Source organism: Gobio gobio, assembly GCF_949357685.1.
Source record: "Gobio gobio genome assembly, chromosome: 8".
Classification (NCBI taxonomy): Eukaryota; Metazoa; Chordata; class Actinopteri; order Cypriniformes; family Gobionidae; genus Gobio; species Gobio gobio.
Window position 1 is genome coordinate 27079932 of NC_137114.1, and position 25970 is coordinate 27105901.

The following is a 25970-nucleotide window of genomic DNA, read 5'->3' on the forward strand; positions in this document are numbered from 1 at the left end:
TATTTAATGTTTTAAAATGATGCATTTGATGTATAATAAATATTTAAAACATTATTTGATACAGTATACAGTAGGCTATCTGCACATATCTTAAAGGGCAGCAGAGGGCAATATGCTCAAAGTGATTCAGGACAAACTGCAACTTGGATCATGACTCATGTGAAATATTATTCTGTAGAGCATACTATGTCACTTAGTTAGAATGTAATGTGCTCATGTTAAATAGCATCACCCATTCCCATAGTAAACCTATATAGTGAACAGAGCGCAAGTATAAACAGATGACTATGGATGACACCAACAAAGAGCTTTTCAACAGCACTGAAGCATTATGTCCCGTTTAATTTTACTAAATTTTGTATTGGTTTTTATGAGCTATATTATGAAGTTCTAATAATTTGACTGGATGTTAACACCTAAATTCACAAGGAGTAATGATTGTGATTTTACTATTCTACAATGATGTGCTTCATTAATCTTCTTATGTGAATGTTTTGAGCAAAGTCAGCTTTGCATATTCTGTTATGCAGTCAATTAATCGTATTACATATGCTGTGGTGTAATTTAATGTGCTGTTGTAAGAAGTCTACTGCTGCATTTTCTAGGGTATATAAGACACAACAAGGCAAAATGAAAAATGACAGCTCAAGTTTAGACATAAAAATAGCTTCAAAGGTGTAGTGAGATTAGAATTAAATCTATAATTTTAATGATTGTTTATTTATATTAAAAAACCACATACTATCTTATATTCAACATTTTTAACTCTGGTTTAATGTTTTTAAACAGGGTGTCAATAAGTAACATTCACTATGTATCTAAATGGATCTATATTCCCACTTGTCTTGGCTTTGCACTCTTTGGAACTTCCTCAGACGAGCATTTATCCTGCACTCATGCTTGGAATAACAACATACTTGTTTATCTTACTCTGCAATCTAACAATTGTAGTCACCATTTTCTTGAACAGGAATCTTCATAAACCAATGTACATACTGTTGCTCAACATGCCTCTCAATGATGCAATGGGTGCTACAAGCCTTTTTCCTCAGCTGCTGTATAGTATATGGTCTGAGGACAGATCAATATCCTACTCTGCATGTTTGCTTCAAGGCTTTATTGTACACTTGTATGGTGGTGCATCGTATCTTATTCTTACCGCTATGGCCTATGACAGGTATATCGCTATCTGCTACCCGTTGAGATATGGAGCCATTTTGACAACCAATAATTTGGTTAAAATCATAACTGGTATGTGGGTTTTTCATTTTACTGTCATAATTGTACTTTTCTCTCTTCTTCTGCCTCATCAGGTTTGCCAGACATACATGGCAGATCTTTTCTGCTATAATCCATCTATAATGAAACTCATGTGTGAAGATACAAGAGTAAACAATATCTATGGATTGTTTACTATAGTTTTATATCACAGCCTTTCACTTTCTGTTGTGGCATTTACATATATTCATATATTAATCACTTGTGTTACTAATAAGCAATCTGATGCAAAGATTAAGGCCCTTCAGACATGTGGTACTCATTTGGTCGTCTTTCTTTTCTTAGAGTTTAACACTCTTTTTCCTCTTCTTGCACATCGATCTGAGAGTGTTCCAGCTCACATACGCAGAGTGTTTTCTATATCAGTTTTAGTGTTTCCACCCATTGTGAATCCACTCATTTATGGTTTTAAAACTAAAGAGATCAGACAGAAAATTCTCACCTGTTTCAAGAGAAAGAGAATCAGTGTCTGAATTATTATTTTTTTTTTTTTACTGTCTTCCCTTTTTAATGATCTATATAGTTGTTTTCAATTATCTATATGTTTTTATCTATGTTTATGTTTCATCTGCTGTAGGCCTATAGTGAGTTGTCAAACATGCAACATTATTCCAAACTCATAAAAATGAATAGTTCAGCCATGAATCTCTATTTGCGTTCTGATTGGTTCATTCAATGTAACGTTCTCAAACAATCGATTTCCATTTCATTTACATTAAGTTAAACAGTAGAGAGAGTTGTCATAAGTTAATGAACACTTTTTCATGGACATTGACTATTCTAATTTAACTACTTAAATTAATCATTAATCTGCTGCCATGCTACAATGTCTGTCTTGTATATTATATTATGCTATGCTATGATTTTGTTTAAATATGAAGAATCTAAATTATTCTGAAAATCATAAATCTAAATAATTATTGGGGTTTTTTTCCAGGTTGAATGATTATGCTGTATTTGTTAGAATAACAGGATGGCATATGTTCATTTTGGAAAGAAACGTCTGTTTATAATAATGTAAACAAACATTGTAGCTTGTTTATACTGTTTTTTATGTTCATGAAATAAACAGAGGCTTGTGTAAAAATGACAAAAACACATTTGATATTATTATCACAACAGCCTGGGATGTTCAACAGCCTCAATTCCTTATCTGACTTATCTCCTACCCTTGAAGCAAACATCCCTTCAGAACACACAATCATAAGATTTAAACTCAATAGAAAATAAATAAAATATAACAATTTATATAATAAACAAATAATAACAAAACAAATAAATTATATAAATGAATAATAATAAAATTATAAATGATGTAAATGAATAATATGAATAAAGGATTAAATTATAAATTATGTAAATGAATAATATGAATAAATGACAACAACATAAATGACTAATGATTATTGAGGATTATAAAATTAAATCATATAAAAAGAAACAAAGTAAATAAACCTGTATGTATGATTGATCACAGGTTGCTATTCAGAACTTTCACCCAATTAAACATACATTATATGTAAGGAATAATTGACGACGGGCCGTTCAATTATTAGAATAATAATGCACACCCGAGGTGGTGATGCGGTCACGACGCAAAGCGGAGTGGCCGTTACACCTCGGGTGTGCATTATTGTTCTAATAATTGTACGCCCTGGAGTCAATTATTCCGCTTATACTACGGTTACCACACCTCAAGACATCGATCCGAAGATATATTTAAAGGGATTCGTCCGGTTTTTGTACTTAAATAGCTATTGTGAGTAGGACTATTTCTTCCGCGTCTCATCCAACGGCTCTTTTGCTAGTTCCGAAACGTCATTTTAAAGCTGTTAACAAAGGCTTGAGCCGCTGATGGCATTCTTCTGCAGTTATTAATAAAGTTATTAGAACGAGAGAGAGAGAGAGAGAGAGAGAGAGAGAGAGAGAGAGAGAGAGAGAGAGAGTGCTTGTGTGAATTAGGCTACCTCTGTGCGTCTCTAAACAGCTGTTATTACCTCGCTAGTGAAAAAATGTCACGTGTAGCCTTTAAGTGTCTCCACTATATAGGCTAACTGATCAAATCATCAGGGCAGCACTGACACCGTTCTGTGCAAACTGTAGTGCGTGTGCGAGCATGTGTGATTTCAGTAATGAGACAGAAAAGCTTGCCTTTGATGTCCGCTTCTGTTTGTTGATTTTCATCTGGACTGTCTAATACTGCTGCCGCCCAGTTGTTGAACGTTTTATATTCACCGTAAATATTAAGATTTACTTTAGGAAAATCGTCTGTCATATTGTTGTTTTTTAGTCCTGTAATTTCCGTTATTACAGTTAACTATGCGAAGTGATATGGAACTGTAATGCGGTCAAGAGAGCTGCTGGAACTACGTTCGCTGTGCATCTCCCAGAAAATAATTGCACATCTCAGAACGTTCATCAGCTAATCAGATTCAAGCATTCAACGGCCCCGTAGTATAATCCAAAAAGTATTGGGATGCCCCTCCAAATCATTGAATTCAGGTGTTCCAATCACTTTCATGGCCACAGGTGTAAAAAATCAACAACCTAGGCATACAGACGCTTCTACAAACATTTGTGAAAAAATGGTTCCGGCTCAGGAGCTCAAGGATTTCAAGCGTGGTACCGTGATAGGCTGCCACATGTGGCATTTGTGAAATTTCCTCACTACTAAATATTCCATGGCCAACTGTTATTATAATGTTAGTGGAAGCAATTGGGAACAACAGAAACTCAGCCACGAAGTGGTAGGCCACGTAAAATCACAGAGCGAGGTCAGCGCATGCTAAGCCAACTTTCTGCAGAGTCAATAGCTACAGACCTTCAAACTTCATGTGCCCTTCAGATTAGCTCAATAACAGTGCGTGGAGAGCTTAATGGAATGGTTTTCCATGGCCGAGCAGCTGCATCCAAACCTTACATCACCAAGTGCAATGCAAAGCGTCGGATGCAGTGGTGTAAAGAACGCCACCACTGGACTCTAGAGTAGTGGAGACTGATTCTCTGGAGTGACGAATCATGCTTCTCTGTCTGGCAATCCGATGGACGAGTCTGGGTTTGGCGGTTGCCACGAAAACGGTACTTGGGGGGGGGGGCAGTTTGGGGAATGCCCCTTCCTGTTACAACATGACTGATATTAATGAGTGAGTTTGGTGTGGAGGAACCTGACTGGCCTGCAGAGAGTCCTGACCTCAACCTGATAGAACACATTTGGGATGAATTAGAGTGGAGACTGCGAGCCAGGCCTTCCCGTCCAACATCAGTGCCTGACCTCACAAATGCGCTTCTAGAAAAATGGTTAAAAAAAATTCCCATAAACACACATCTAAACCTTGTGGAAAGCCTTCCTAGAAGAGTTAAAGCTGTTATAGCTGCAAAGGTTGGGCCAACTCCATATTCAACCCAACAAAGTACTTTTCAGTTGCAGTAAAGGATGATCACTTAAGGTGGCTAAATATTACATATCCTAATAATCCTTTAGGTGAGTGTACATTCATTTGACATTAAAAATTGTTGCTTTTTCAAATGTGACATCACACACATCTTCAGATATCTGTTGGAATGTCTACTTTTAAATAAATTTATATTAAATGTATATAAAAAAACAAATATTATCTGTTTATGTAATCCGTATGAAAACACAGAGAGGTACAGTTCCTACAGCGGAGCCTCATTATCCAGAGTAGTGGAAACGGATTCTCTGGAGTGACGAATCACGCTTCACTATCTGGCAATACGACGCTAAAAAAGACACTATGCTCCACCCATCTCCAGCATTAAGCTTATGTTAACTGTATGATGAACTGAATGTATTATGGTTGGTTGATATCCCTTGTTTAAATGATACTTTACATTGAACTAATGATTCATTTGTGATCATGTATTCACATGATGTTGCTTTAAGTGTTTCTGTTACCTCTCAATACATTTATTCTAGTTGATTAATTATTTCTGTTATGTTATATTGATTATTTTATTGCATGCTTTGTTTTAGACCACACGCACATAAGAACCAGCAATGTGCTGAAAATAAAGAGCAAAGAACTTAAGAAACATATTGCTTCTTCATGTCTCTAACCGGACAACTGTGGTGAACTAGTCCCCAACTGGCAACCCCCAAACTGATTGAAATTTAACAGTTTTCTATAATATTGTTTTATGTGAATGAGTGGCCAGAATGATTTTTACATTGTCTTGAAGCAAAAATTCTAGTTTACGTGATACAGTTATCAAAAGTCTTGTGAACAAATATTCAGTATGGGTTTCATGGCTTTTTTTCAGATACTTTTTATTCACAAACCACGCATAAACGTAATTTTCTCAAAACAAACTTTTACAGCCCTTTAAGTTTGGATGGTGCATTTGCATGTATCTTCTCAAAAAGGGGGGTGACAGATAAGGGGTTAAAGGATAATCCACAATCATAGTCAAAATCAGGAAAAAGGTCATACACAGGCAAGCAGTCCAAACAAGCAAACAAGACAGGAGAGACAGGCAAAAGGGTAATCCAAGGAACAGGCAAGTAATCCAGAGACAAGGAACTAGGGCAAACACTCAGAAATGCAGGGATACAACTAACAAGACTTCGCAAAGAATGACTGAGATAACCAGGCTTATATAGGGTGAGGTAAAAAGGGTAATGAGACACAGGTGTAAACAATGAGTGATGATGAGTCCGGGCAAAGGATTATGGGCAATGTAGTCTTTGTTGGAATGACAGTCCGGGATGGAGTGCCCTCTGGTGGTGATCACTCTGGCATTCCCAGGTAGAAAAAAAAAGCAAATGGAAAATAATTAGCACAGCTTCTTTTCATAACATTTCAAGCAAAAGATAATCATGGGCATTCCATCTGATAAAACAGGAGACAATGTTATGAGATGTATTATGTTAAAGCTGTAGTCTACGATGTTGAAAATCAGTCGAGAAAGCCTGAATTTTTAAAAAACTCATCCCGCCCCTCCACACGCACACCCCTCCCCTCTGTGCGTCACTCCAACAACAACGTCACTCAGTCAAGCAGGAGTAAACATCGGAACGGAGATGTACCATGTGCTTAGTCGCTTCAATCTAATGACCGCGCTAATGACACATCATATGTAAAGTTGACTTTCGACACTTGAACTTAGTTGCTTCATCAACAATTCAATGTCACCATTGTCGTAACAAAATAGCTCAGAGGCACACGTTTGAGTTCACGCCCACGCAAGATTAGCAACACATGCAATGTTCTATCGGCTCGAACAGAAAACCGCTAACGTTAGGACTATTGAAACAGTCAAGCACTTCAAGAAATATAATTACTTTGACCCGTGATAGGCGATGCTAAACGGCTAACATTCCAATGCCGACCGGCAGCATGATCATGTTGTCAGACTGATAAAAAGCTATTTATGTAATACACCACACCATAAAAGTATAAATAAATGCATACCTGCTCAACAAAAAGTCAGCGTCGGTTTTAAGTCCAAGGTTTCTCTGAAGCTTCCTCAAACGGGCAATGGTGGACCCTATATTGATTCGGCTTTGAGTCCGGCGTTCTTCACTTTTTTTTTTAAATCTCTGCTCTTTCCTCAATTGACTTTCTCTTTCTTCCAACCTTGATTGTTGGGGCGAGCAGGGGCCGCTTTCTGATGTCTGTTTGTTGGTTTTTCTCCATTGCTGAGTTGATGCTGCCTACTTGCCCGCAAAATTTCATGTCGCAGGAGGGGGCGGGTTGGGGTGCGGTGGGTGGAGACGCGAGTGGAGCAGGGGATTGGATGAGAGCAGTTAACCAATGTAAGCTGTCCGGCCGGACAGCTTACATTGGTCAATTTCTCTGCGGGTGTACACCCAATAGAGTGAATGGATTTTTTTCATTCTTTTTTCTCTTCATATTGTTAGGATTGTACTGTAGAACTATAACCAGCATCTAAACGAGGTTATTAATAATGAACAATCTTTGAAATCGTAGACCATAGCTTTAATGCTAAAGAGATATGTGTTTAATCTAGATTTAAACTAGGAGAGTGTGTCTGAGGCTCTGAGCCTCAAACATTATCAGGAAGGCTATTCCAGAGTTTAGGAGCTAAATATGAAAATTCATTTTGAACTATTGTCAGCTTGTTTATTGAGGATACAGGACAACCACCATGCATTACAGTAATTTGACATCAAGATTGGTTCAGGATGATAGACCTGAAGGACGCATACTGTCTAGTCTTGGTTCTTCCTCTGCAGTTTGCCTTCGAAGGACAGTCATACTAGTACAAGGACCCTTTCGGGATGTCCCTGTCTCCTCACATCTTCACAGTCATAGAGACTGCTCTTGCCCCATTAAGTGAAGTGGGCATTCGCTTCCTCAACTACGACTAGCTAATCCTAACCCACTCTCAAGAGTGGTTGTGGTATTCCCTGACTGAGGCACCCCTCGGACCTCTGGAACCTCCATGTCTGGTTCCTGGACAAGACGAGGAGGAATTTAGTAGTGATAGACACAATCACTCAGGCAAGAGTGTGTCTGTGGCTGCAACAGCAGCAAACCACGATGGCCACTGTGGGTAGCAGGTCTGTGGGATAGCGCATCCATTATTAGGTTCCTGAGAGGTGTGCAGAGGCATGTCTGGCAACACAGAAAATGTTTTTTCTCCACATACTGTTCTCCGCAGTGTTCTTTTCTTGGCAGAGAAAGAGAGCACTTTGTTAATAAAACATCATATTGATTGGCAGGTTAAGCAACAGTATGTACATTGATTCCTGTTGAAGCAAATGGGGACAACAATTGTTAGATTGCAGAGTAAGATTAAAAAGCATGCCACTATTCTAAACATGAATGCAGGATAAATGTTATTTTCTTGGCAGAGAAAGAGAACACTTCCCCAATGTAAACAACCAGTTGTGCTCAGCTGTAACCAAGCTGAAAACAGCTGAAGTGAGCTATTTCCGTTGTGAAGACAAGTTCCCTGAGATAGGGAGCCTCTCCAAAACTTGTGACACAGTTTAGCTGGTTGAGGCATTTAGTAGGGACCCCTATTGTCATTCTCAACACAACGTTTAAGTGACTGATAGATAAAGAACGTCTTGGTTACTGTTGTAACCTCCATTCCCTCATAGAGGGAACAAGACATTGTGTCCCTCCTGCCACAACTCTGAAATGGTCGAAAAGCTGTCTCGGTTAATCAGCACAAACTTGAATGAGTGGAGCACATCAGCCTCCTTTTATATGTCTGGTGGAGTGTTTGACTTGCAAATTTCACTAGTCAATTTCTTTGGCCTTTTCTGAATATGTCAGAGAAGTTTGGGGCTCACCTAGTGTCAGTCTAAACACAACGTCTTGTTCGCTTCATCAGGGAACTGAGGTTACAACAGTAACTGAGACCATTTTTACTTATATTAGGCATTAGTTTATTTATATTTACATAATTTTCTTCTGTAAACAGCATGTATCTGAATGGAGCTGTCTTCTCACAGGTCCCAATTTTGCACACTTTGGAGCTGAGATGAACATTTATCCTGGAATAGTTTGGAATAGTGGCATGCTTGTTAATCTTACTCTGAAATCTAACAATTGTTGCACCCAGTTGCTTCAACAGGAATCAATGTACATACTGTTGCTTAACCTGCCAATCAATATGATGTTTTATTAACAAAGTTCAGGAGGAGCACGTTAAGATAATCTACCCAATTAGCAAGAGAAGAGGCTTATATATAGAGCCAACTTACCTGAATTAACCCCCATAGCAGATCTATACAGGTGGAGCTAGGGAAGGTGGAGGGGTTTCTGAAAGTGCGCTGCAGACTGCTAACAGCAACACTACCGGTATTTGTTTGAATGTTGAGCCTCAGCTCATTGGCCGCTGACAGCAACTAATCAGCTGTTCTATGTAATGATGTAACCGCTACCAAATGAGTTAAAGAACTATCAGCCTGCACCATCTAGAATTTCATGCCAAAATTAGGTAATTTAAAGAATAATATTATACACTAAAAAGTGGCTCAATTTAGTCTCAAGTAGTATTGAAATGATTCACTTACTTAAGTATACTTCTACATTGATATTTGTATACTTACTGAAGTAATTTCTCATCAGTGTGATCAGAATTCACCATCGCCACTTGATTTTAGGTTTGAGGCACTAGAGTTGACCCAACATGAAGTTGCATAGCTGCATGGGACCTTTCACAACAGCAAGCCACAAGAAGAGCCTGGTTAATCTTCATCTCTATTTATTCATGAATCTTTGCGTGCGAGGCTGGATCTAAGCCAGCCACAAAACACCTGAATTTCTCACGCTCCAGTGCGATCATAATCAAGAAAAGCCTCTAGGACTAGATGAGTAATATCAGCACTGTACACTTCTAAACTTTCACCAATCTTGCGGGGGCATTCACATGAGTTTGTAAGACTGACAACAATGTTGAAGCCCAAAGACATGCTTTAGTCTGTCTTTCACGGCATTGTAGCTATAGTCTTTACATAAGTCTTTACTAGTCCTTCTCAGGGAACCAACCCGTCGCATCACAAACTTCTTGAAGGGACACACCCGAAAGTAAAGCCTTAAGCCTTGTTTATACTCGACGCGTCCGCAAGAGCGCGAGGGTGCGCGCGGCAAAAATGACGTCAACGCAGAGTGGACGTTGGGTGCGCAAGACCCCATTTCGCCTGGCAGTGTGCAGCAAATTTTTTGTAACAGCGCGCACGACTCCGCATCCGAAGATGAACAAGTTCTAGGCGATTCTAGCCAAGCATGACGTCTCATCACACCGGCACCCAGTTTGCACGTACAAATTAGGTGCTTATATTTACAAAATTTGCCTACAAAAGTATACCTTTGTTGGGGAAAAATTTAATCACAGAAGATTTAATCTTCCAGACCTGTTTTCTCTATTGTGTTTTAAATGAGTCAGATCAAAGAGGCCTCACCTGTGGAAGCCATACATTGTCCCTTTTATCTTTTATTGCTCTTGGAATCTGAGTTCCTGGCTAACATGCTTTGTTAGATGAAGATGAAGGACCATTGTGTTTCTTGCTTTTAATTCAAATGAGATCCAAGACAGGAGGGGGACCATTTGTGTATTGTCTCACCTCTTGCTCAAGGCGAAACCTTCAGTGGGTTTCGCCAGATGTATGGAAAATTACTGAGGGGGTTATTTAGACATTGGGGGTATAAGAAGCTTGTGGCTTCTTTGTGTCTCCAGTTCACACTCAAGGTAGCCTCGAGCGGCTGCGTTTGACCGTGGCTCTTCCTTGCAAGGAAAATAAATCTTTATAAAGACAATTGGATCTTGGTTTGTCTCTTATTAGTGATGTCGACGAATTAATTTTTGCCATTACAGTTGGTGTCAGAAGTTTGGGATTCCTTGGATGTGCCTTCTGGACCCCGAGAGCAGACAGTGACCTGATCATCCTGGACTTAGAGTCACAGCCTTACCCCGAAGAATTGAGGGAGAAGGGCTGACTGCTCTGGGGGTGTCCGGAGGGTCCAGACACTGGAATCAGAGAAAACGAATCCGATGGCAACGGGGCGCTTCTGGTAAGAGACAAACTTTTTAAATTCAGGGGGAAATGTTTTATTTTTTATTTTATAGAATTTGGTTTAATTGAAAATTGAATTGATAGGGATAAACCATTAGGCGAGTCTGACTCTGTGGCAAATGCAGCGTGAATTGATGTTTTTTACGAGGTAGAAAAAAGAACTGAAATCACGTGGGCGATTAAATACCTAGATTGGTATAAATAAGACCTAGATTGGTCTGGGAACCATATTACCTAGATTGGGTTGGTTCCGCCCGCGGTCAGGTAACCAGGGCACAAAATCGGGCACTATTGAGAGTGTCCGCCCGGCTGATCTCGGGCGAGGAGATCAGATCTGTCCGGAGACGTCCAACAGATTAATAGCGCGCGCGCGAAAAGCCACAGAATCAGACTGCCAATATGGGGAAATCCCAAAGCAAGCTAGCTGAATACGAGACACCGGTATTTTATCAAATGAGAAAATTATATGGCCAGAAATGCATGCAACGTATACGAAGTTCATTAAATGTCATGATTTGAGTGTCACCGCTGAGTGACCGGACTGGGACTGTGAAAAAGTCAGTTAAAGGAAAAGGATAAATCGATGGGCTGTTGTGAGAACGCGTGTGAGAACTGTGAGCAGACACCGAAACGCTGGGTGTGAGAGGCATTGACTGTGGAGAAATGAAACGGAGAAATTAAAATGCCACAGCTGTTTAAAGATCGCTGGTGAGTATGAACTTTGACTAAATTTTAGCTAACAATTTGAGTGATATGATCAGTAATTTGATTAGTCGGTATAAAGATTGTAAGATGAACAAGAGCAAATGCTGTAAGCAGCTCCGCTCTGAAACCCTGACTTCAAAGAAATTTGCTGGACGGATGAAGATAATGGGCAGAAATGTTTTTATTGTAATTGGAAGTTAACTAGCTACAAACAAAGAGAGAACAAGAGAATTCAAATGTGTAGATGTTTGTGCGTATTCATTAATTTATAAAATGGGGGAGGTGCCATAACCGAAGGGAGATATACAATTTGAGTAAATAAAAATAATGTTGGTGAAAAAGCAGATAAACTTTGATAAAGCACCATAAATTGCGAGCCATTGTCTGTTTTATTGGACCTCGAGCGAGCTCTGTTCTCAAACAGACTGCCACTTTTGGAGCACACAGGTTGCTGAACGTTGCTCCATAAGCTAAAGATGAGAGCGTTTTAATTGTGCTCAGCTGGGCCATTGATTTTGCGCGTAACTGTGTCTGAACACCCATAAGGTGTAAAAAGTGTGGCAAATCAGGCCACCAGACTAAATTCTGTAAATGAAATCAGTAAAAAAAAAAAAAAAAAAAAGAATAAAACAGATTTACACTAAGAAAATGAGAAAATAATAAGCTTGATAAATTCTTTAGTGATTATTTTTGAAGGAAGGATTTGAGATAATTTTAATATGAGTTAAAATTAAAGTTAAAGATGATAAAACATGTTGTAAAAGATATATATAAAATATATAAATCCTGATTAACCGAGTTAAATGAAAAAGATATAATAAATATGTTCTTGCTCTTCTCACCTTTGCAAAACTCTGATAATGATGATTTGACTGAATATTGGGTTGTTGAAATAACTATAGGTGTTAAAATGTTGAAAACCCTAGAAATTGATGTTTTGGTTTCAAAAGATAAGATTGTGCTGATCTGAAATAAACCATTTGTAATCTCAATCCGGCCACCACGTGGCCTAATTTGAGTAACAGAGACTCAATCTGAGTGGAAATTAAAGTTTCTGAATTAATTTTGGGGGCAAGAGACAAATATAAAGTTATGATCATTTGAAAATGTGATTTCTGTCTAAGGATAGAGTTAAAAGGAAAATGTCTCATTTATTTGAAAACAAAGCCAGATCTTACGCTGAGCTAGTGTGAAGAGTGAGAAGTTTATGAAAATGCAGTGTACCAGCCCTGAAGGCCTCAAAGTCTCTCTCTGATCCCAGACCAGCTCAAAGCTGATATATGAGCCTGTGCCACAGATGATAGAAGATATTGATGAGTAAAGGCACAGGGTATCATGTGAACATAATAGACAGTTATTTGTTAAGATAGAAAAAGGTGCCATCAAGAGGGCAATAAGACATGTTTTAAAAATACAGACTTTTAATGAACTGAAATGTTTGACTAATGTATGATATGACCAGCAACTTCTGTCTGCTTTTAGCCTTCACCATGTACAGAACTGATGGCCTTGGTCACAGATGTAGCAGAACATTAAAATGAATGGACAGGTGTTTTGGCTAAATTCACTGAAAATAATCTAAGCACTGCTATGGGGCAGCTTTGAAGAAGTATGCTGGATTTTAGTGATTAAGTTGTGTTATAATTAACCTGTCTCCATGTTTTTGCTAATTTGAAAGCAGACCAGATGGCTCTGATGACTCTTGAATGCACTTTCCGAAAGGCTCTAGAAAATATCGGATCCTGTTTAGGGTCAAAGATCTCAAAGCGATGACGAGGTTGAGCACGATGTGGTTGTTCCCGATGACGGGTAAGACTTCCTACGGCCTGACGGGGGGCAACCCAAGCCAGGGGAATCACGATAAGTCGCCTTGGACCCCCTACAAAAAAAAAAAGAAAAAAAAAAAAAAAAAAAAAAAAAAAAAAGGAGGAGGGGGTTTTATGTGAGGTGTGTATGAGAGGTGAGGCAGATGTCTGTGAGGCCAGCAGCATCTCTGTTGGGGGGGGAAGCTGTGTTTCGTAAGGGCCGAGGTCAAGACTGGACACAGCAGCCCCTGCCCTAATATTGGCCCCTCTATACCGCTCACCAAATACCGCATAAATTGAGAGCCAGGAAACACCCTGAAGGAAAAGAGCTATGAATGAGATCGGCATTCAAGAGCCAGCTGAGACCATGCTGTGATTGTGATTGATAACTTTGTGGAGCAGAACAAAATTTATTTGGATTAGTAAAACTGTATGATATTGAACTAATATGTCTCTATCATAGTCTTAATCCTGCAGGTCATTAGGATGGCAGAGGATAATTTGGAGACATGGTGATGGCTTTAAGATGAGGACGGCTTTTGAAGTTTAAAGAGAAGGTCTGAATAACAAAGAAATCTAAACTAAAGATAACTTGAAACAATAAGTTACACTATGAAATTTCTAAAACTTTGTGAAGGATTAATGATTTAAGGGTTAATGAATTTAACATTATAGTTAAAGTCTTAGAAGACTGTTGAAAAGATTATCTGGGTGAGAGAGAGAGAGAGAGAGAGACTGGAAACAGGGATTGTACTATATCTGTTATTGCTCAGTTAAAGCTGAGACTACACAAAAACAATGATATCAGAACAAAACAACCCAGCTGACTTTTCTAAAAATAAACAACTAATGAACGAACATATTTGAAACTGGTTAAGAGACCATGTAAAAGCACATCTTGAGAATGAGCAGTTCATATTTATGTGTCATGATTGAGTGTAGTGTGTCAATAACCTCTGGAATTAGTGTCTTTATCATTACAGATGGGTTGAGTTAAACAAAACAAAAAAACTTTAGAGGAAGTTGATTATTCTGAGTGAATCTGATGAAAAGATGATCAGAACATGGGACGAGCTTTAAGTGGATTGGACATCCAGCTCTGTCTGTCACTAGTAATTATGACCAAATTTGTCATGGATGAAGACTATTTTAATTTATCTTCGGATTAATTAAGAGACAAAGTGACAATTTAACCGAAGTCACTATCCAAATGATCTAGAGACTCACTCATATTTATGAAAGGCCGGAGGGCGAACCAAAAAGATAACTTCTAAAAGAATATCTAGATAACTTCTAGACATATTTTGATTCATACAGGAAACAAAAAAAAAATAAATAGAAAATAAAAATAAAAATTAGGATTTCTGACAGGGATTGTGAACAATCAAAGTCAAATTAGGCTAAAATGGATATTGAAATATGAATGCTTTTTAAAATACAGATTGGTTTTAACCAGCGTTAAAGAAATTGATGTGGCAAGTTTGATGATAAGAATCACTGCCAAATTACATGATGTAAGAGGAGTTTTAATGGACAGGGCATGGAGAAAAGGGTACTTTAAAAGAAATCCTAATTGATTAATTAATTAATTTTGTTTATTGATAACAGGAGCTGAAAAGATTTTGATAAAGAATTGGGTATTGAGTATGATTAAGTATGATGTCACGAGATAAAGATGAGTGAACGAGCTGATTGAACGTAATACGAATTGATAATTTTGTCATTTTGATGAAGTATATTTAACGTTAACAAATTTAGATTTATATTTGTTAATGGTTAAATATGAGGTGGGCTATGATGAGTGAAAATGGGTCTGTTGGAAATAGTAAGTAGGGCAGTTTGTGAAGAATTGTGTTGAAATGACTGACTGAAGGAAGGTTGATAAGAATGTGATGCACAGTGAGAAACTGTGGGCAAAGCACAAAATGTAAACTGAAGGATGTTTTATGCAGAGATTGAAGGCGCCAAGATGGATTATTATCTATCTTACTTATTTGTATTGTTTAGTTTGAGTTTGAGTGAATGCCAAAAAGGTCTGTTATGATTTTGATTAATCAAAAGAACCACTGATTGTTGGTTTTTCATATATGTTTTCTAAAGTGTTTAGTCTCTGAGGAGTGACTGTGGGTCTGGCCTAGGGATGTGTGTGTCGTCAAACGGTTGATAGCAGAAAGTTGGCATGTTTGAATTTTGTAGGTATCACACACCCCTAACATGATGGGAGAGCAGTGACAGTGATTACTGACTTAGCCCGGCTTACAGAGATGAAATACGGATTTGTCTTTCATTTTATTGGATATTTTCAGTATGTTTATGGGAAACTTTCAAGTTAAGACTTAAATGCGCAGCGTAACTAACAACAAAGAGTTTATTTCAACAGAAAACCATGAGAGCAGATGCGGCTGCGAAGGCCACGGCAGCACAGCAGTCAAAGGAACCAGAATGCATTTTATTATCTGAAACTAACACAAATGCTTTGATTTCCTTACAGAGTATGCAGGCAATTGCCACAGCAGCGGAGAAGCACCTGTGGAGACGTGGCTGGAAACTTATGAATGATGTGTGAATGTGCAAAATGGCGTCTAGACAAGAAGTGATGGCAAGCCTTGTTTACCTCAACAATATTTTCAATGATTATGATAAATGGCTGCATGGGCGAGCCTGCAGCCAAAGGGGGAATGGTAATGGTAATGGTACTCAAATGAATGAAGTTTATAAGGGGGTTACAATATTTGCTGAAAATTTCGCATTTTGATGCATATTGAAATACATGAAAACGAGAAAAGGCCTTTAGTAAATCTGAGCCCGTTTGAGACATTTTTTGGAAGACCACCATTCATGGGAATGGAAGGGGGTAAACAATAGCTTGCATCAATAGAATTGTGAATTATTGCAAAGAAATGTCTTCTCTGTTGTCTGGTGTATGTGTGCAGGCGAAAACTGCTCAGGGGAAACCGGCTGAGACTCCCTTGCACAACATCAAGCCAGGAGATCACGTGGTAAAACAGGACCTGAGTACGAAAAGCTGGAAGGCGGAAAGGCGGCTAGGGCCTTTTGTCAGGCTTCTGACGACACTGCCGTCAAAGTAGCGGAGAGAGCGACGTGGGTGCATGCGAGCCATTGCAGAAAGGTCCCAACAGTGATCGGGGAGGAGGAGCCAAGAGGAGAGAGAAGCAGGAGGCAAACGTCTGTGCGAGCAGATATATAAACATCATTTGCCGTTATCATCTCAGGAGCAGAGACACTGGCACAACGTGGTGCTGAGCCAACCAGTTTTCAAGTTAAACCCTATTTCAAGCCTACAGAATCCAGTAGGTGGTGCTTAGAGCTGCAGCGGACATCGAGCAAGGGAAGATTCCAACAAAACATCCAACGTCTGCTCGAAAGAGAACGCAGCGGTACAACCACACAGACATGTTGATTACAAAATTGAGAGTGATGCATGTTCAAGGAGATGTGTGCGTGTGCTCACGAGACTGAAGCTGAACGTGAAAGCAGGGTGTTCTGACTGCAGAGTCAGAATTGACATCAAGAATTCGACCACAGGGAACTGCACAGCGGTGATAGGCAGTATCACAACAGGTTTTACCTGTACGTTTAGAAAACCAAGTGACACTTCGCATGCTGTAATTTGGGTTTGTGGTGACAGAAACCATTTCATGCCACAGAAAGACTCGACAGGTTGCTGTTATCCAGCTTTAATGAATGTGATGAGTGACTATTATTACTACTTCTATTTTTATTATATACACATTTAAAATTTTTCTTTTTTGAAAGTTATCAAAGAATGATAAAAGGGGGAAATTGTTGGGGAAAAATTTAATCACAGAAGATTTAATCTTCCAGACCTGTTTTCTCTATTGTGTTTTAAATGAGTCAGATCAAAGAGGCCTCACCTGTGGAAGCCATACATTGTCCCTTTTATCTTTTATTGCTCTTGGAATCTGAGTTCCTGGCTAACATGCTTTGTTAGATGAAGATGAAGGACCATTGTGTTTCTTGCTTTTAATTCAAATGAGATCCAAGACAGGAGGGGGACCATTTGTGTATTGTCTCACCTCTTGCTCAAGGCGAAACCTTCAGTGGGTTTCGCCAGATGTATGGAAAATTACTGAGGGGGTTATTTAGACATTGGGGGTATAAGAAGCTTGTGGCTTCTTTGTGTCTCCAGTTCACACTCAAGGTAGCCTCGAGCGGCTGCGTTTGACCGTGGCTCTTCCTTGCAAGGAAAATAAATCTTTATAAAGACAATTGGATTATGGTTTGTCTCTTATTAGTGATGTCGATGAATTAATTTTTGCCATTACACCTTTTAAATAAAGATCCATGTTTAATAAAAAAAGATTCACGAAACTAAATGAAAATGTTTAGTGAAATTAGGAAATATTTAAGAGATCGTTAATTTAGTTGTATACATGTGTGCATATATTTTGTTATCATGTCTCAAGTAATAATATCAAGGTTTACTGAGTTTTACACAATTCTTTTGTAGTGTGGTTTTCGGTGAAGTGTACTAAAATAGATATCATCACCTGAGTACATTAGCGAACTTCTTCTCAACGCTCTTTCCTGATGGTTTATAAAACAATTACTCCGATTCGCCCTCTGTCATTTTTAAGAATAGTACAACGGCGATCGTGTCAAGTATAAACGCCTCGTCCGTTTGCGGAGGAGCGCGCGCAGTCAGCGGAGGCACGCGTTGCGGAGCCAGGCGAAAGTATAAACAAGGCTGTAGAGGCCACCATACTCCTCGTAGAATGAGCTCTGACAGCCAACGGTGATGGCTGGCCAGAGACCTTATATTCAAGAGAGATAGCCTCAACTATCCACTTGCAAATTGTTTGTTTTGTTGCTGGAAACCTCTTTTTGGGCAATCCTAAACAGACAAACAGCTGATCTGATTTCCTCCACAGGGCAGTTCTGTGGACATAAGTATTGTAATAATTTCACTTTTGGGCCCAAACAAGGGACGCCAATTATGTAGTGATTTTACCTTCGTCCATCCAAGGACGTTAAGTAAGGTAGTGATTGGTACTCACGTCACTGATGACGTTGTGATTTTTGGATCACACGTCACTTAAGGTGTGGTTATGAGTACATCAGATAACCACCTTCCCCTCTCTTAGTTTGGGACACTAGTCAAGGTATTTTACCTTGGCTCTATGAGAACACTCCAAACAGGAGGCTGTTCAATCATTTTAGATTGAATGTAAAGTGGGGAGAGTTGGTCAGCTGATTTATCTGAAAGATTGGTGAGATTTCTAACTTGTAGAGCCTTTTCTGTATTATCAGCACAAGTAAGACACAATTGTAATAAAATAGATTTTATTAACAAAAGATAAACAAGAATAACTAACACAACTACTAAATGAATACAATGAATGATAAAGGAATAAAGTGCATAAGATACATAAAATACATGTGATTAAGTTGAGTGTGGCTATGGAAGAGTTGCGTTATCTTATGGAAAGATAAACTGTTGTTTCTCTGAAACTAAGGTGTAGAACCTTATTATGCATCAAACAAATAACGGAAGATTATTTGTTATTAACTAGCATCAGTTAAATTACCTCTAATGTAAATTAGAAAATCATATACTGATAATATACAACAATGCCAAGGTCTCTAGAAAGAGGTTTGGTTAAGTGATATTTACGTTCCACATGGTTGAGTAAGCAGTCCGATGTCGGTGACTTCTTCCACTGGTTGTACTGGGTGACAATGCAGTGGCAAAGGAGCTGGAATCCGTTTCAACAGTCTTGAACACGAAGATCTGTGGGATGCTGATCTCCTGAAGCACCAAAGGGTCCTAAAATCTGGAACACGCAGATGAGGCCCTAAAGTAGGTGCAGAAGGTCTTTAAACTGGAACACGCAGACGAAAGAACCTCGAAAGGGAAGGTTTGCTCTCCTGAGCTTAACCTTGTTGCAAATGTCTCTGTGTGTCTTCTGACTCTGTGGGTCAGACACTCAGGACTTGGTCAATCCCCTATTGTCTCTCTGGCATGGAGACTCTGGACGTGCTGTAGTCGTCTCGCTGGACTAAAACTCTGAACGTAGTGCTTGTTAATGTCTCTTTCCTCACAGGCTGGAGGCTCAGAACGTGGTCGTATCTGTTGCTGCCTCACCAGCTGTAGACTCAGATCCTCAGATCTTTTGTTGTCTCTCTGGATGAACCAGAGGCTCAGAACATGGTTGCTCTGTTACAGTCTCATCCTTGCTGGTGAGACTCAGAACTTGTTGAACTGTTACAGTCTCATACTTGCTGTTGAGACTCAGAACTTGTTGCTCTGTCACAATCTCTCTCAAGGAGAAATTCAGAACTTGTTGCTCTGTCACAATCTCTCTCAAGGAGAAATTCAGAACGTGGTGAACTGTTACAGTCTCATCCTTGCTGGTGAGACTCAGAACCTGTTGCTCTGTCACAATCTCTCTCAAGGAGAAATTCAGAACAAGGTGTGTCTGTTGAAAGGGTACCTTTATCCTTTTCCGAATAGGAGGAGATTGCAATTTGGCGCTTCTCCATTCCAGTGTTGCGATTGGCTGCTGGCATCAGAGGGGGTCAACAGTGAGACTCACCCTCCTTTCTCCTGTGGAACTCATTTGCATACTGTACACAGTTAGAAGTCTTTAAAGTGTCTTAAAAGTTTACCAATGCATTTCTCACTTTCCAAACCACCATCAGAATACCCTTGGCAATATTCTAAACAAATAGAAACCAAATATGATGGGAAAAGATTGAACTGTTCATTCATTTGTTCATTAACAGCTGATTCTGTGTAAGATGTTGCATTACAAATAGCTGTCACTGAGAATACTTATTTCTCTGAATAAGTATGAAATGGATGTGTGTAGTTTACATCAGTCTTAAGGTTTCCAAACATAGTTATGAATGGATTTAGATGAATCATTGTGGTCTTTGTTTCACCCAGTAGTGCTAAGGTCCTGTGGAATTTTTATGGCAGTCATAGACCAGGACACTAGAGATGTGGGTGAAGGGCAGGTACTGCATTTGGGCCATTGAGGTGTCTTGTCCTTCCTGGGCTTGGTACAAGAGCTGGTCTTTTTGGCCTCTAATAGGTGTCTGGATGTTGTCATGGCATCTTATCTGATGGCATTGGACAGTTTGTTTGTTTCAGTCTACCAAGATCCAATCAAAATGTAGCAAACCTTTGTCCACTGTTATGGACAGAGAGTGGCCCGGCCATAAACTGGGCCCTGGGATGTGCTGTCCACTACAGTATCCAGTTCTCTAACTGGACAAATGAGATTCAGCTTTTACTGGTCCGATTCATGAAAGGAGGAGGACAGAAGGCTTGCAACACAACAGACCTCAGTACATTGGTCAGCACCTTCGGGACATAGCCCGGTTTAGGGTACAGAAATGCTTTGCCCATCCCTAGTGCAAAATCAAGACATGTGGGGGATAGCGACAGGGCGTGAAGATCTCTTACTCTTTTAAGAGAAGACATAGCCAGAAGGAAAACAGATCCACTTGAGCCCAGCCGAACACCCTCCAAATCTGCTCCACCACCTCGGGGTGGAGCCTCCATTCCCCGGGCCTCAGCCCCTGCCTCGACAGGATGTCTGCTCCTATATTCTGGGCTCCAGGGATATCCGTGACCCTGATCATGCGAAAGGGGTTGCCCCTCGGGGAAAACCCTTTGGTTCTGAGCCACCACTGTGGGGGTCTCATGTACAGCAGTCCAAAAGGTATCAGGTTGGATGCTGCTGCCATCAGACCCAAAATTCTTTGAAACTGTTTTACAGTGAGTGACTGGCCTAGTTTTACTCTCTTTACTGCTGACAGTATAGACTCTATCCATGCCGGTGACAGGCGCACCTGCATCGACACTGAATCCCATACCACGCCTAGAAAAGTGGTCCTCTGAAGTGGAGAAAGCACACTCTTTTTGGCGTTCAGCCATAACCCCAACTCCTTCATGTGAGCAAGAACGACATCTCGATGCCGAACCGCTACCTGATGCGAATGAGCTAGAATCAACCAATCGTCGATGTAATTAATAATGCGAATCCCCTGCAGACGCATAGGCGCCAGGGCTGCATCTACGCATTTCGTGAAAGTGCTAGCTCGAATGGAAGAACTCTGTATTGGTATGTTTTCTCCCCGAAAGCAAACTTCAGGAACTTCCTGTGATATGGAAGGATGGAAATGTGGAAATATGCGTCCTTGAGATCTATCGTGACAAACCAGTCCTCGGACCTGATCTGTGGCACGATTTGTCTCAAGGTTAACATCTTGAACTTGAGTTGCATGACCGCCTCGTTCAGCACCCGAAGATCTAAAATGGGACGCAGACCCCCATCCTTCTTTGGAACTATGAAGTACCGGCTGTAAACCCCGGCTTCCCTGTCTGAGTGAGGTACATATTCTATGGCCCCTTTCTCTAACAGGGCTTTTACTTCTTGTTCCATTACCAGAACCTGCTCGGGGCCCACCAGCGTGGGTAGGACCCCCATAAACCTGGGCGGGCGAGACCCAAACTGTATTTGATACCCTATTTCTATAGTGTGCAGGACCCAACGAGAAACATTTGGCATTAGCTTCCACGCTGCCAAAAAGTTTTCTAGAGGTACCATCCTCTCGAGAATGGCTTCTGTTTTTTGTTGAACTGTCAGAACGGTAACGGTGAACCGGCAGGGAACACCTGAACTGACTGCTCTAGGACCCTCCTTGGAGGGGGCATGCAGCCCAGGACCACTACATTTCTGGGTGGACCCTGGGATACACCCTCGTGGGAGACCACTACGCCCTGTAACACCAGAGGTGGCAGGGTTGGCAGAACGACCCCCAGAGGGCGCCGAAGGAAGACAGGCACCGTGTGGTGAGGTGTACACTGCTTCCCTTCGGGGAGGAACGCCCCCATAATCCTGACCCCACGGGCGTCAGGACCTTTTCCTCGCAGCCTTCCTGGAAGTAATGACGGTCCGCAGATCCGTCTTACCCCTCGAAGGCTGCGGCAGATTGCGCTTCCCATGTCCCCAATCTTTCTGAGGGGAAACACGGGAAGCCACACTCTGTTTATGTGTGGCACGGTGCGAAGAGCTGGCTTTTGATGTTTGGGGCTGCTCTCTGTGATCAGCAGCCCCAGTGAAATGTGAGCGGCGGGGGAGGAGCTTTTAGAATGTGACCGTTTGCTTGGATGCCTCCTGAAACCTTTCAACAACGGCGTTAACTGTGTTGCCGAAAAGGCCTGAAGGAGATACGGGCGCGTCCATCAGAAAGTTTTTGTATCCTTCTCCTTAATAGAGCTGAGATTCAGCCAGAGATTCCTCTCAGTAGCCTCCTTGGTGGCCCTAAGAGACAAATCTGTGGCCCGACGTAGCTCACACATTCCTTCGGGCCCAATACCCCCACCCTCATCAATGTCACTCAATAATTCAGCCTGGTAGGCCTGCAGCAGCGACAGTGTATGCAAACATGCTGCAGCCTGACCAGAAGCTGAATAAGCCTTACCCACTAAGGCGGATGTAGTTTGAACTGGCTTAGTGGGTAATGCCGGGGCCTTTGGGGAAGATGCCGAATCAGGGGATAAATAGCTCGCTAAATTATCTTCTATTTTGGGCATCTCCCCATAACCGTGCTCTTTATAGTTCATAATGGTGGAATAGTTAGATGTTTGTGTACTATACACCCTATGTGAAACTGGGTTCTCCCATGATCTCCACACCTCAGTGTGGAGATCTGGGAAAAACGGTAGACCCCGGTGTTGAGGTTGTGAACGAGTCGGCAGATAACGTTCGTCTAACTTGCTTTTAGAACGAACATCCTGCTTATCAGCGGGCCAGTCAATATTTAATCTTTCAACAGCCGACTAGCTCTTCAAATGCTTGTGACTGAGGTGGTGAATCCTCTGTTTCTCTGACACTAACACTTTCCAGATCCTCAGAACTGGAAAGCTGCATCAGAGGTGCCTCAATTGGGGCGGAAGAAACCGTAGCGCGTGCTTCCAAACCCAGAGAGAAGGCATTGGATCTATCAGGTGAAGGAAGAGATAAGGCTGGGCCCGTCTCTATCCTCGCTGATACATCCATTTGCGAACCCCAGGACTGTCATCGCCGCTGTGCCTCAGCAGCAGCGGGACAAGAGCCCTGAGGAACACGAGCCTGAACGTCCTCGCGAAAGAACGCCAGTGAGAGATCGGAGTGTCCGTAAAGGAAGCACCTCGCAGTGCTCACAGCCAGCGCCCTCGAGCACTGACCGTGCATGCTCCTCTAAGCAACACAAAGAATGTGTGTGTCGCCACCCGTAATGAAACGAGGGCAAGGGTGAACACACACTCTAAACTGCTGCTAATCCGCCGTAGTGTTTGTTTAAAGTTATTTTACTGAACTAGAAAAACACTGAATCACTGATCACACAAAGCGCTACTGAAGACAACAGAAGCTAGCGCGGCTTTGTTTTGGCAGGCTTTATACTTCCTGGTTCATGACGTCATCCACCTCTGACGTTCCCTCACACTATTGCAGTGTTGGGGTAGTTACTCAAAAAAAGTAATTAGTTACTAGTTACTAGTTACATCTGTAAATTGTAATGAGATTACTTTACTAGTTACTGTATTTGAAAAGTAACTTCACTACTTATTACTTTACTTTCCCATTTCTTAATTTACCGTGTAGATATATGGACAAACATCATATGGCTCTATGGCAGTGTTTCCCCAAAAAACACAAAGGACTACTGTCAAATAAAGATAAAGAAAATAATAAGAACAAATAATTTAAATACAAGCAGCAGCACAAATAAATACTATTGAGCAAAGACACTAATAAAATAAACAATGCTTTTCAGGTTTTTCAGGTACGTCTAACATTAGTTTGCAGGTACGTGCAATTGATCAAATGTAAAATAACATTGCATATTTGACTGTATAAATGAAAGATTAATCCTTTTAAATTTGCAAAATCTATTCAATCAAGAGCAGTGAGTGATGCCCTTGTCTTTTGTTGTTTGACATTAAACAGACAGCAGTAAAGGCTACTGCCCCTTTAAGACCTAATGCTCGGATATGCGTCGTTTTAAGGCATATACAGACTATGGGCCCTATCTTGCACCCAGCGCAATTGACTTTGTACACCGACGCATGTGTCATTCCTATTTTGCACCCGCGCAAAGCGCGCTTTTCCCTCCACAGAAGCACGTCGCTAAACTAGTGAATGAACTTGCGCTACCTGGGCGGTTCAGCGCAAAAAAGGAGGCGTGTTCCGGCGCAAACAATCCCTGGTGCTATTTTGCTGTTCCATTAAACAATTGCGCCACTGACCAGAAAAAACCTAGTCTAAAGTCAGTGGCGCGTTGCGCGTTGTTCATTATGCTATTTTAAGGGCGCATGCTTGACCATAATGTATAGCGTGCACAACGCGCATACACTTTGCTCATGTAATCTACACAGATGCAACAGTTATTTTTGCAAATCATAAATTGTTACACTAAAAAAATATTAACACATGAGATGACGGAAATCATTGTGGTGTGCCACGAAGATGTGAAAAAAATAGGCATAAATCTAGCTTACAAATGATTCAGGCTAATTGTAATAATTAAGGATAAGACCTGTTTGCCCAATAGTGGCAAGACATATATGTATATAAGGACATCTGACAAATTGGTTTGTCCGTCAAGAACCAGGAAAAAAAATCGACTGAAAAACTGAAAAAACTGAAAGACTGAAAAAAAAAAGACTGTGAAATCACCTTTACCATAATGTACAACATTACAACTTAACTTCTCTGTCTTTCACTGCTCTTACAAGAACATCAGTCTCCTCGGCTGTGAACCGCTCCTGGCGTGCGCCTGGTAAATACGCCATAATAATAGCAATCCATAATGGAACTTGCGCACCTGCTTTTAAAGGGAATGTTGGATGACGCTCGGATTGGTTTATTCACGTTACGCCCAAACCACACCTATGAATAATGAAGCTACTTCAGACCAACCCATTTTAGATTTGCGCCGGGCGCAAGAGCCATTTATCCCGCCGGGAAAATAGCAACAGCGCCGAGACCCGCCCACAAAGTTACTTGCGCTTCACGCTTTGACACTTGCGTTTCAGATCGTTAAAATAGGGCCCCATGTCTGCTAGGATACTCATCAAGATGGGCATGTTGACATAGTTTTTGTGTGAGTTTGTCCGTTCAAGAGCAAAACTTGAAAGAGAACTCAATATTTGCGCACTGTGAGACGTGTGCGCGCTTTCGGATGAGTGCACAGACACAAAATCTTCTCACAGCACTCGCGACTTCTCATTTGTGATGACGGCGAAAATGACTGGTCATATTCGAACATACTGCAGCACTCGCATGCATTGAACAAAGTTTACAAAGAGAGAATTTGAAGGACTTTTACACGGCACCCCTGCTCTTGTCAGACGACACCTCGGTTGGGAAACACTGCTCTATGGCAACGGTGCACGCAGCACTTAAACATATCAGATCTTTACACACAGGCAAACACGGCTTGAGTAACGCAGGAAAGCGCGTTCCTATAGTCTAGTAAAGTAGTGTAGTTACCAATATTTTTAGTGTAATGCGTTACTTTACTTCGTTACCCAAAAAAGTAATATCTTTACTGTAATCCGTTATTTTGTAACTCGTTATCCCCAACACTGCTATTGGACTGATTTCATATGTGCTTCATGACTTCATCACGCA

General features: G+C 40.7%; 1 protein-coding gene across 1 annotated transcript; it reads left to right on the forward strand.

Annotated features, from left to right (window-relative positions):
• Positions 1 to 812: 812 nt before the first annotated feature.
• On the forward strand, positions 813 to 1751 carry LOC307130362 (olfactory receptor 52J3-like; the record flags this gene model as incomplete). Its single annotated transcript, XM_079823326.1, has 1 exon — positions 813 to 1751. One exon carries the CDS (start codon positions 813 to 815, stop codon positions 1749 to 1751), a length of 939 nt encoding a protein of 312 aa, XP_079679452.1.
• Positions 1752 to 25970: the final 24219 nt, after the last annotated feature.